Source organism: Oncorhynchus masou, chromosome 23 (assembly GCF_036934945.1).
Source record: "Oncorhynchus masou masou isolate Uvic2021 chromosome 23, UVic_Omas_1.1, whole genome shotgun sequence".
Classification (NCBI taxonomy): domain Eukaryota; kingdom Metazoa; phylum Chordata; class Actinopteri; order Salmoniformes; family Salmonidae; genus Oncorhynchus; species Oncorhynchus masou.
In genome coordinates, this window is record NC_088234.1 from 42,004,778 (window position 1) to 42,017,333 (window position 12,556).

Consider the following 12,556-nt stretch of genomic DNA (forward strand, 5'->3'; position numbering starts at 1 on the left):
CCAAGTGGCTGGGGATCAGAAATGTCCAGTGCGAGAGAGGCAGGTTGAGGTTTCCAGGGTTAGAGTAGTGCAGAAGTTCTCATGGGTTGAGTTAGTGAAGAAAGTAGAGGAGGATGGGTCAAGGGGGAAGGATCCTGGGAGGAGTGGTGTGAGTAGCAGATCTGTACCATTACAGAGGGATAGGCCAACAAGTGATTATATGTTTTATTAAGATTGGAGTTTTAGCATTTATAGCAATGGTTATAAACTGTACTGCAGGGAAGTAATGAAAGTAGCCAAAAATGTAGGTTGTGGTGGCAGCTGCAGAGAGGTATTTGTGTGTGGGATACTTGACATCAGAAGGGTTACATTGTCTTAAGTGGCAATGTCCCTTCCTTTCAGGTTGTTGGCCTGAGGTAGGACTAAATAGATTTCAATAGTGGAGGAGGGTGCTGTTATTTTAGATTTTTTGTGAGTGTTGTGTTAGATTATGGTAGTGTATTTGTTTATTTATGGGTTATTTTTCAAGCAAAGTACTCCAGTCTAGTAGGTGGCAGTAATGAAACATTTATTGGATGCCAACCGCCGTTAAAACCTATCGAAGAAGAAGTTCTCTCTGATTTTGTCTATCTGAAGTATGCCGCAATGTTTTAGTCGACCGGCCCAGTTATTAACGAGACAGCTTCTGGTTGCGGGGAATAGTTTGTACTTTAATCAACATTTTAAGTGAGTGTTAAATGTCAGATACTATTCACTTTAAAATCTCTCATGAAATTAGCAAATAATGAACCAGCTTACCGTAATGTTACTTAGCCACACAATGACAGCAGTAGCTAGCTTTGCTACCTAGCTAGCGCGGGCTGACTAAGCATTAGCAGGATAGCATTTATAGCTAGCTCCGTAACACAAAGGCAGCAAATTGTCTTTAATAGCTAGCTAACCAAGGAAATATCTATTTATAACCAGCCAGTCTAGCTACCTCGCCTGGGTGTACCAGATACGCACAAATTCTAGCTAGCCTAGGAATCATGCTAGCCAGTTAATGAGATTAATCTCTTGCTGGCGTCACCCGGCTATCCCAGTGCGGCTAATTTGCAAACTCAAACCAGCCTCAAACCAGGAAAAATACACTCGTACTTTGAACAAAGTATCTTAGCTTGTAGTAAACCAGTAGCTAGCTATTATAACTCATATGAGTTGTTTACTTGGTGTACAGAGCTGTTTAACGGTAAATTGTTAATTTATTGAGGAGTGTGGTTAGTAACGTTAATCCATGTGTTCGCTGTTGTTTTCATAGTGGACTGGTTGATACACCCAGATATTTTAAAACGTATTTCCAGGTCAACCTATTCAATTCTGCATATCTGCCTGTTGAATTCATTGTTTATTTTCAATGTATTTGTAAAAATCACCGACGCGCTCGTGTGCACAGTACTATCGGTCCGCTGTTGACTGAATGCTGGCGCCTGCTCAGCCTATGAAGGGCAGTCAATCCTCCACCTTGATTCTTAATTGAGGGCACTGCCAATTTGGGATCTAAATATCTAATAATATCATTGTAACGTCCACCTGTAGATTGTTTGTCTAGTCAAATTCTAAATAGTGGGTAGAATAATAACAAGATTATGCCCTGTGCTGTACAGGCTTGTTGTCTCTGCCCCTCAGAATGACAGACCCTGCCATGAAGAGGGTGGTCAGTGAGATCGTCCGCTCTCCAGAGGACAAACGGGTCTACAGGGGTCTAGAGTTCACCAATGGCCTGAAGGCTGTGCTCATCAGTGACCCCACCACAGACAAGTCCTCAGCAGGGCTGGACGTCAACATAGGTGCAGTATTCACCACCTCTAGCCTAGCCTTCAGGCAGTCTCCCAGCCATATTCTTACTGGTCTCCCTCTTTCATTAGTTTTCTACAGGTGTCTCCACCCCTCTCTACTCCTCCCATAGCAAACCCAATCTCTCCTTAAATGTTACCTCTCTTTCTGTGTCTTTATTTATTTGTTTCAACCCCTGTTAACATTGTCTCTGGTATTCGTGTAAAATGTTATGCGTCCGTTTCTCTTTTTCACTCCTAGTTTATTTCCCACAGGTCCACATTGAAGAGTATCCTTTTATAGCACTCTTTCTGCCGCTGTTTTTCTCCTTTAATTTAAAAACATGCTCTGGTACTATTTTTTTAAACCTCCTGCTTTGAGCTGGATGTGTTAATGTGTAGTTCATACCTGCAGAATTACTGTTTTACCTCAATTAGCCACGAAATCCTTAGTTTGAAAGCAACTTTTCTTGAAGCTGTGTCCTAAATTTCCTGCAACATAGGCCAGCTCCCTACCAATTCAAGTTCTCGCCAACGAGCTTCAGCCCCTCGCATTTGAGTGACAGCAAGCAAGAGGCCTGCCCAACATTAGCCAATGAGGTTGCAGGCTGGGCCCAATGGCTAAGTGGACACAGCAGAGAGAGTGCAATGATGTGCACATATGTGACACAGTACACAATTTTCACGGACCACTTTTGGCTCGTGTGTGCTACTTTCAGAACTACTGGTTAAAATGTATACAAAAGTACCACCATCTTTTTAACAGGATTTGAACTATGACAGCCTGAAAGCTTGAATCCTTTAGTGTCTTTGTGGTTAAAAACAGCATCTCTCCAGTGTTATGGCTGCCAGCAGCTTAACATCAATTTACGTTGTTTTACTTTATGCACAGCAGTGTGTGGAAGCAAATAAACATACTAATTATCTGTTCGACACATGTCTGCAACCTCAGGTTCTTTGTCGGACCCAGGGAACATATCAGGCATTGCCCACTTCTGCGAACACATGCTGTTCTTGGGCACAGAGAAGTACCCCAAGGAGAATGAGTACAGCCAGTTTCTCAGTGAGCATGCTGGCAGCTCCAATGCCTTCACCAGCGGCGAGCACACCAACTACTACTTTGACGTATCCCATGAGCACCTGGAGGGAGCACTAGACAGGTGGGTTCATTAGGGCACAATGTAGACATGGACTTTTTGCAACATGGACTTTACTTATTGGACAACAAGCGTTTCTTATTGGACAAGTTCAGCTAGCCCTTCCCCTTTTGTTTCCTTTCTTCCGTCAGGTGCTTTTTGAATATGACCCAGGTTATGGCATAGAAATTCTCCCATGACTCTCCCATTTTGACAGCTTGGATGTGCCACTGTAACCCGATTAGGCTGTCTGTGTGAAATATTATGCTTTTCCTTATGACTATCCAATTTATGTTGCTGTAAAATCCCTCCCAAACTGGACTGGCCTTTAGTTGGCAGAGAAGTGGTACAAAATAAGTTTTCTTTACATACTCAACTGAGCCGTCTGTTGTTTTTCGATGTTGAATAATGAACTACTCAGGTTCTATAGAGCCACATGATGTGTGTAGACTAAGTGGGTGTTCTCTAAATATTAATATGGGATCCATCCCCTGGGTCTACCTGAGGTGCGTTCAGTTTGCCTGAACTTGTGCAATGTTACGCAACAGTTTGTACCTAACAACACGTTTCCCCAATAACGTTTTGTACACTCTTGAACCGACTTTGAGGTATGTTTGCGCGTGTTTGGTGGTTGTGGCGAGGTGTGGCTGTAGCAATGAGTGACAACGTATTTAAATGGCCGAGGTAATGCTGTCAGCGTTCTACAACCCAACCCCCTCCCAGTTTTTCAATTGGTTGTTCAGTGCAGCACCGTTTCCGTTCAATTGAACGTTCCAGAACGTAAAAAAAACGTCCTGAACACAGCACAGGCGTTAATCCCAGAGAGCCACCAGGACACGAGTCTCCAGTTACCAGTTCCAGTGTCAATTTCACCCCTACCAGTACCTGAGACCTCAAGGGTGGAATTGGTTTCTTTGGCTCTCACATGTTAACTAGGCGTGGGTAAGTTGAAGAGTTACTGTTAGAATACAAACCATTGGATGGGGAAGCTTCAGGTTTACTAAGGGTTCCCGTCTTGAATGATGAGGCCTTTTTTAGAACACGCGCCTTTCCTCAGTCCATAAAGACAACTGTGTTACCTAAATTATGTGTTTTGGATAGAGTACTAGTGTATCCTCTAGCTGTAGATTTGTGTTAAGCTTACCCACTTTGTAATAATATTGCCTTGGAAGCACCTGTTCAAGCCTCATAGTTTATCATCCTAATAGTTCCATAGTGCTGCTGGTAATGCATGAAAACCATCTGGACAGCAATTCATTTCATTATTTATTAAGCTTTCTCTTTTCAAATGCTCATGAACGTAATGGAACACTGGAGTCTGTGATCTGGGTTTTGGAAGCCATTTTTTCAATCCATATCATGAACCTTCAGAGAATAGTGCTACAAATGAAGGATGTTTGTTGAAAATGGGTGTATGGGGCTACCATAATAGTTTTTACAGGTGGAGAATGCCATTTGAATATATAATTGGACAACTTGCTTGTGTGACATCTCAGATTTCTGCTTCGTCCAGCTACGTATGTTGACAATCTGTAGCTGCAGGCTGTGCAAAGCCGAGCTGCAGATGGCATTTACTTTGGCCAATTCACTTAATTGCAGTCATTCTGCTCTGCATGGCAGTTGATCTTGCTCAGTGGCATTCAAATAGCTTTGCATACAGGTCTGCCAAATGTCACTGCTGTCTATTGAGCCTGCAGACGAAAAGTATACATCTGAATTCAGACAGTGGGATTTTCCACATTTTACTGTAGTCAAAAACTTCTGGTCTGGAACCATAAATAGCGCACACACACACCTAATACACGTTTTGCACAGTCATCACCTGAAGGCCTTCACCAGAACAATCAAGTTAATTTTCAAAAGAAATTCATCCAATGACCCCAGTGTTCTAATCTAAATAGCCTATTCTGTTTTTGCTTAGTATACATGTTAACTTGTTAAATTAATGTCTTGTCCTGTATGTATCTAGGTTTGCTCAGTTCTTCCTGTGCCCATTGTTTGACGAGAGCTGTAAGGACCGTGAGGTGAACGCTGTGGACTCCGAGCATGAGAAGAACCTGATGAATGATGCCTGGAGGCTGTTCCAGCTGGAGAAGGCCACTGGCAACCCCAACCACCCGTTCAGCAAATTTGGGACCGGTAAAAACCTCACGCCACCTTACATACTATAGACAGGGGTCAACCCAACCCAGCTAGTATCAACCCACGGTCATGTTCGTTAGGCACAAAATGGAATACAACAAATTGAAACAGGACTGAAAATGGAGGAACTACCAGGACTTCCTCTTCCGTTGCAAAACATTTAGGTACAGTTTTCCCGTTATGAACATGACCCGGCAGTCCTGTTTAAAACAACTCAATTCCTCTCAGCCTTTAATGTGCTGACTCTTTCTCTCTGATTGTGTTCTCATATGATTAGACTTAGAGTTGCTCCCAGGCAAGAAGAGCCAGCTGGTGGCAGTGTTGAGTTATATAAGCTTTATTTTCAGCTTATAATGGAAACTGGACCAGCTCAGGCCAAAACACTCAATAATAAGTGAATGTCGGAGACAAACACCGCCATGACAGCCTTCACAAAAACATCAATTTCTTATAAATGCCTAAAGGGACTCTTCAACACAAATACATTTTCACATGTATACACTATGGTGCTGGAGATTATTAATATTTTGACCATGATGTGGTGAAGGGTCCCTTTCACAGTTTCAATCTCTCCAGATGTTCTAGATGTTGTGTGGCTCTGTTATTTGTTTTAGCATAGGGAAATGCCCACCAGCTAGCCTGCCACAGATGAAGTGCTAGATTGGCTGTGGTTGTGTAGGCTAATTAGTAAAGTGCTAGCCCATAGAGGACAGAAAAGTGGTCAGTCTGTCACTGAGGGCCTTACTCAAAATTGAAATTGCATCACTGTTGGGATTTATTTCGTTCACCCATTGGTTTTCTTAGAACAAGCTTGTTTTCCTTATAAGTGGATGTATTCTCCCCCCCACTGTGGACTGTTTCATAAAGTCCTCTTTGATGATGACATTCTGGCATTTAACAAATTGATTTGATGCTTTGATGTCCTCATTTTTGCCACTGACACTTTTCTTTTTTTCTTCAACATATCATATGAAGTCTTTAGTCCAGTTAGATCAAGCACTCACTGCATTGTACATATATTACAACATATATTACAAAAACATTAATGGATGCATTGACTAGCTGTTTAATAATTATATCTGGTTGATTTTTCAGGTAACAAGTTGACTCTGGAGACCAGGCCATCCAAGGATGGGATCAACATCCGCCAGGAGCTCCTGAAGTTCCATTCCACCTACTACTCCTCCAACCTCATGGGACTGTGTGTGCTGGGAAGAGGTAAGGGTGTGTTGTGTGTATGGTGTTAGCCGGTGTGTTCGTGTACGCGCCAACGTCCACATATGTAACAAAGTACTTTGGTAATAATACTTGAAAGTACTACTTAAGTTTTTTTTGGGGGGGGGGGGGGGGTGTGTGTATCTGTACTTTACTTTACTATTTACATTTTTGACAGCTTTTAATTTTACTTTACTACATTCCTAAAGAAAATGATGTACTTTTTACTCCATACTTTTCCCCTGACACCCAAAAGTACTCGTTACATTTTGAATGCTTAGCAGGACAGGGAAATTGTTCAATTCACACACTTATCAAGAGAATATCCCTAGTCATCCCTACTACCTCTGATCTGGCGGACTCACTAAACACATGCTTCATTTGTAAATTATGTTTACGTGTTGGAGCGTACACCTAGCTATCCGTAAATAGAAAATGGTGCCGTCTGGTTTGCTTAATATAAGGAATTTGAAATTATTTACACTTTTACTTTCGATACATAAGTTTATTTTTGAAATTATTTACTTTTTGATAAAAGTATATTTAAAACCAAATACTTTTAGACTTACTCAAGTAGGATTTTACTGGGTGACTTTCACTTTTACTTGAGTCCTTTTCTATTAGGGTATCTTTACTTTTACTCAAGTATTACAATTGTCAGTGGTGGAAAAAGTATCCAATCAGAGAGTTGCTGCTTGGATCAGAGATCTTAAGCTGGTTTAGATGGAGGAAATAACCTGTCAGCAATACAGAGCTAAAAGTTCTCACATCCTCTCTTAGGTCACACTAAAGGCTAGGAAGTGCTTTTCTAAACACTCCTCTCCTGTAACTGTCTGGGACTGAGCCCCCAAAACACTCAGCCAAGTCCTGCAGTCATCTGTTTGCTCAGCTGTTTGAACTAAAACTTCCAACTAAAAGCATGGGTCTTATATCACTTATTATTGTGGGGGCTATAGCGCCTATCTAGCTCAAATTCTAGATGTCAGATTAAAACGAGACTATAGCAAAGGCAGTATTGTACGAATATTATTTATTTTATTTTATTTCACCTTTAATTAACCAGGTAGGCTAGTTGAGAATCAGTTCTCATTTACAACTGCGACCTGGCCAAGAGTAAATGTAACAGTATAGCTTCCGTCCCTCTCCTCGCCCCTACCTGGGCTCGAACCAGGGCTCGAACCAGGGACCCTCTTCACACATCGGCAACCCTCGAAGCATCGTTGCCCATCGCAAGGGGAACAACTACTTCAAGGTCTGTGCGAGTGATGTCACCGATTGAAATGCTATTAGCGCGCACACCGCTAACTAGCTAGCCATTTCATATCGGTTACATAAAGCAAAGCAGTTTGACACATACAACAGAGTTACATATGGAATAAACAAACATAGTCAATAATACAGTCGAAAAAAATCAATATACAGTGTGTGCAAATGAGGTAAGATAAGGGAGGTAAGGCAATAAATAGGCCATGGTGGCGAAGTAATTACAATATACCAATTAAACACTGGAGTGATTGATGGGCAGAAACTGCTTCTCCAATGGAAATGCCAGATCATGCTTGTAGGCGATGTCATGGTGACGTTGGCTAGCTAAGCTCATGCGCAGAAACACCTTATCGGATCTAACGGTCTTCTCGCAGCGAACTGTGCGTGTGCCGCCGTCAAATCAAAAGCACTCCTTCGATATGAAGTTGTTTTTGTCAAATGAAAACGTCTCTTTCAGAAGGATGTAGAAATAACATGTTAATCTACTTAAGACATTGGCTCAACTCTAGGTTGTGTCTTTACATTTGAAGAAAATGAACAACTCAGGAAGAATGTTTCATTTCTCATTCCGGACCAGACCAAATCTGAACCACTTATAGGCTGGACCGGAGTTAGCTGTTCTACGAGTGGTCTGAGGCAGTCGGTAAATCATTTTTTTTTCAAGTGCAACTTTAGTAACAATTGTTTTTGGGAAACGGCTCTGAGATTTAACGAAGCGCCTATGAAGGTTCTAACGATGAGCTTAGCCTTAAGATGATTTTGGGAAACCAGGCCCTGGACAATAAATTGTGACAAAACACATCCATTTAAAAACATATTTTTAAGTGAAAATTACATTTTTTGAGGACACTTTTTGCATGTGGAAATGTTGTATAATCACCTTCCGGTAAGAGGTAGGCATTGGTCTGAAACTGGAAAGCATTCAAACCTTCTCAAACAGCCTAATTTATATTCTTTAGAGGAATAATGGACTTTACAGTGTCCTGCTATTAAAATTATGTGTGTATATATATATATATATATATACTGCTCAAAGAAATAAAGGGAACACTAAAATAACACATCCTAGATCTGAATGAATGAAATATTCTTATTAAATACTTTTTTCTTTACATAGTTGAATGTGCTGACAACAAAATCAAACCAAAATAATCAATGGAAATCAAATTTATCAACCCATGGAGGTCTGGATTTGGAGTCGCACTCAAAATTTAAAGTGGAAAACCACACTACAGGCTGATGCAACTTTGATGTAATGTCCTTAAAACAAGTCAAAATGAGGCTCAGTAGTGTGTGTGGCCTCCATGTGCCTGTATGACCTCCCTACAACGCCTGGGCATGCTCCTGATGAGGTGGCGGATGGTCTCCTGAGGGATCTCCTCCCAGACCTGGACTAAAGCATCCACCAACTCCTGGACAGTCTGTGGTGCATGGAGCGAGACATGATGTCTGAGATGTGCTCAATTGGATTCAGGTCTGGGGAACGGACGGGCCAGTCCATAGCATCAATGCTTTCCTCTTGCAGGAACTGCTGACACACTCCATCCACATGAGGTCTAGCATTGGCTTGCATTAGGAGGAACCCAGGGCCAACTGCACCAGCATACGGTCTCACAAGGGGTCTGAGGATCTCATCTCGGTACCTAATGGCAGTCAGGCTACCTTTGGTGAGCACATGGAGGGCTGTGCGGCCCCCCAAAGAAATGCCACCCCACACCATGACTGACCCACCGTCAAACCGGTCATGCTGGAGGATGTTGCAGGCAGCAGAACATTATTCACGTCGTCTCCAGACTCTGTCACGTCTGTCACATGTGCTCATTGTGAACCTGCTTTCATCTGTGAAGAGCACAGGGCGCCAGTGGTGAATTTGCCAATCTTGGTGTTCTCTGGCAAATGCCAAACGTCCTGCATGGTGTTGGGCTGTAAGCACAACCTCCACCTGTAGATGTCAGGCCCTCATACCACCCTCATGGAGTCTGTTTCTGACCGTTTGAGCAGACACATGCACATTTGTGACCTGCTGGAGGTCATTTTGCAGGGCTCTGGCAGTGCTCCTCCTGCTCCTCCTTGCACAAAGGCGGAGGTAGCGGTCCTGCTGCTGGGTTGTTGCCCTCCTACAGCCTCCTCCACGTCTCCTGATGTACTGGCCTGTCTCCTGGTAGCGCCTCCATGCTCTGGACATGGAGTTACATTGTGTTTAAGTGTTCCCTTTATTTTTTTGAGCAGTGTATGTGTTTTTAGATATAGGCCAATTGTAAATGTGTATTGTAGCGTCACCTTTATTGCAAAAAGAATACACACAACTTAAGCTATATATTCACTTGAGTGCGGTAATGAACTGCCCATTGATCAGCACAGCAATTGATAAAACAGGATCATGTTTGCAAAACGTGTTTCTGAGCTTATGTCTATTATACAGGTAAGCTAACGATTACAGAAATGATGAATGGAGGGAGACAGGCCCTATATACCTCTATATATGTGTGACTGTCCAACACACCACCACCTGATATTATGTTGGGCACCTACTGACCCAAACAATATGTTATGAAATAGTTTTTTCTCAATGACATGTATTGCTAAAAAGTTTTAAGGAAGTACAGGCAGGCACCACATTACAACAAGACAAAACACCTCAATCAATCATGATGGTATTTTAAGTATAAAAGCAAAGCTTCCTTTCATATAATTTAAAAACAGCTTGAAAAAGGTAGTAGAATGGGACTAGTGTGGCATTTGTGTGAGGAATCCAATACTTTAACTTGTATGCTTTGCAAATCACATTATTGTGGAAGCACCTCTAAGAATATGAATTAGGTTGTTTGAGCATCCTGCCTACACATTGTTTCAAGTACAATACCAACATAGCTACTGTAGTAGGTCAAAGCTGTGTGCTGGAAAACCTTGGTAGAGCATGGGTGGAGTAGGCGTTGTGGAGCTCATGTGAATTTAATTTATTGTTCGGCATCAGACCACTGCCTACATCTTCCAAACAAAAATCTTTGGTTCCCCCTGGGTGCAGTTTTTGTTTTTCCCCCCTAGCACTACACATCTGATACAAATAATCAAAACTTGGTTATTTGAATCAGCTGTGTAGTGCTAGGCCAAAAACCAAATGAGTTTGGGAAACCCTGCCTTCGAATGTAATACAGTACATTTCAGTCTCAGCAAGGATCAGGACCAAAGAGAATAATTTATATGACGTCTACTTTTACAGTTGCAGTTATTTCCCCTTTTAATACTGTGTCCCCACCAGCCCCAGTAAAAAAATCCTGAATAATCCTTGTTCACCTTTCCAATTCTGTGAGCCACAGACGAGCCATGATCCAACGAGTCACTGGGGATACAGTAGGCTGTGTCACTGGTGTGTCCATTACCAGTTGAAATGGTCCATTTAGTGACACCATGTCCTCTATAGTGAAATTAAATTGGCTTGCACTTGGCAGCTGGGTTTACAATGGCATGACTTCATTAATGGCTTTCACAGCTACAAGGTTGATAGTGTCTGGGCACATTTTGCTAGCATTATTGACCGCTCTTGTTAATGTACAAGATTCCAAACCTAACTTGTGCTTCATCTACATGCAATTAAACAGTGTTTCATCTACATGCAATTAGTAGTTAGTTACAGTATACAGTTGCGGTTACAGTATACAGTTGAAGTCGGAAGTTTACATGCACTTAGGTTGGAGTTATTAACTCGTTTTTCAACTACTCCAAAAATTTCTTGTTAACAAACTATAGTTTTGGCAAGTTGGTTAGGACATCTATTTTGTGCATGACACAAGTAATTTTTCCCAACAATTGTTTACAGACAAGATTATTTCACTTATTCACTGTATCACATTTCCAGTGGGTCAGAAGTTTACATACACTAAGTTGACTGTGCATTTAAACAGCTTGGAAAATTCCAGAAAATGATAGGCTTCTGATAGGCTAATTGACATCATTTGAGTCAATTGGAGGTGTACCTGTTGATGTATTTTTTTATTTTACCCCCTTTTTCTCCCCAATTACGTGGTATCCAATTGTTAGTCGTTATTGTCTTGTCGCTACAACTCCCGTACGGGCTCGGGACAGACGAAGGTCGAGAGCCATGCGTCCTCTGAAACACAACCCAAGACCTCAGAAAAACAACTCTAGACCTCCACAAGTCTGGTTCATCCTTGGGAGCAATTTCCTAACGCCTGAAGGTACCACCTTCGTCTGTACAAACAACAGTACGCAAGTATAAACACCATGGGTGTCACGCCCTGACCTTAGTTATCTATGTTTTCTGTATTATTTTGGTCAGGGTGTGACGAGGGTGGGCATATGTGTTTTTGTTCTGTCTCGGGTTTCTGTATGTTTTTTTTTCTAGTCTAGGGGTTTATATGTCTATGGTTGCCAAGATTGGTTCTCAATCAGATTTAGCTGTTTATCGTCGTCTCTGATTGGGGACCATATTTAGGGAGCCATATTCATTGGGTATTTTGTGGGATATTGTCTGTGTAGTTGCCTGTGTCTACACTCGGTTTATATAGCGTCACGTTCGTTTTGTTATTTTGTAAGTTCGTTTAGTGTTTCTTCGTTTAATTAAAGAGTATTTATTCGTATCACGCTGCGCCTTGGTCTCCTCCTTACGACGAACGTGACAGTAGGACCACGCAGCCGTCATACCGCTCAGGAAGGAGACACGTTCTGTCTCCTAGAGATGAGCGTACTTTGGTGCGAAAAGTGCAAATCAATCCCAAGACAACAGCAAAGGACCTGGTGAAGATGCTGGAGGAAACGGGTACAAAAAAGTATCTATAGCCACAGTAAAACGAGCCCTATATCGACATAACCTGAAAGGCCGCTCAGCAAGGAAGAAGCCACTGCTCCAAAACCGCCATAAAAAAGCCAGACTACAGTTTGCAACTGCACATGGAGACAAAGATCTTACTTTTTGGAGAAATGTCTTCTGGTCTGATGAAACAAAAATAGAACTGTTTGGCCATAATGACCATCGTTATGTTTGGAGGA

The 12,556-nt window shown here is 42.0% G+C and overlaps 1 protein-coding gene across 1 annotated transcript in view; it reads left to right on the forward strand.

The window, feature by feature from the left end:
* Positions 1-615: 615 nt before the first annotated feature.
* The window catches only part of ide (insulin-degrading enzyme), a 47,235-nt gene continuing 35,294 nt past the window's right edge, over positions 616-12,556 (forward strand). Inside the window, exons 1-5 of the mRNA XM_064932155.1 lie at positions 616-705; positions 1,623-1,805; positions 2,743-2,950; positions 4,896-5,065; positions 6,164-6,286. Of these exons, the coding sequence (XP_064788227.1) occupies positions 1,646-1,805; positions 2,743-2,950; positions 4,896-5,065; positions 6,164-6,286 (661 nt within the window). The 5' untranslated portion in view covers positions 616-705; positions 1,623-1,645. The remainder of the gene's footprint in view (positions 706-1,622; positions 1,806-2,742; positions 2,951-4,895; positions 5,066-6,163; positions 6,287-12,556) is intronic.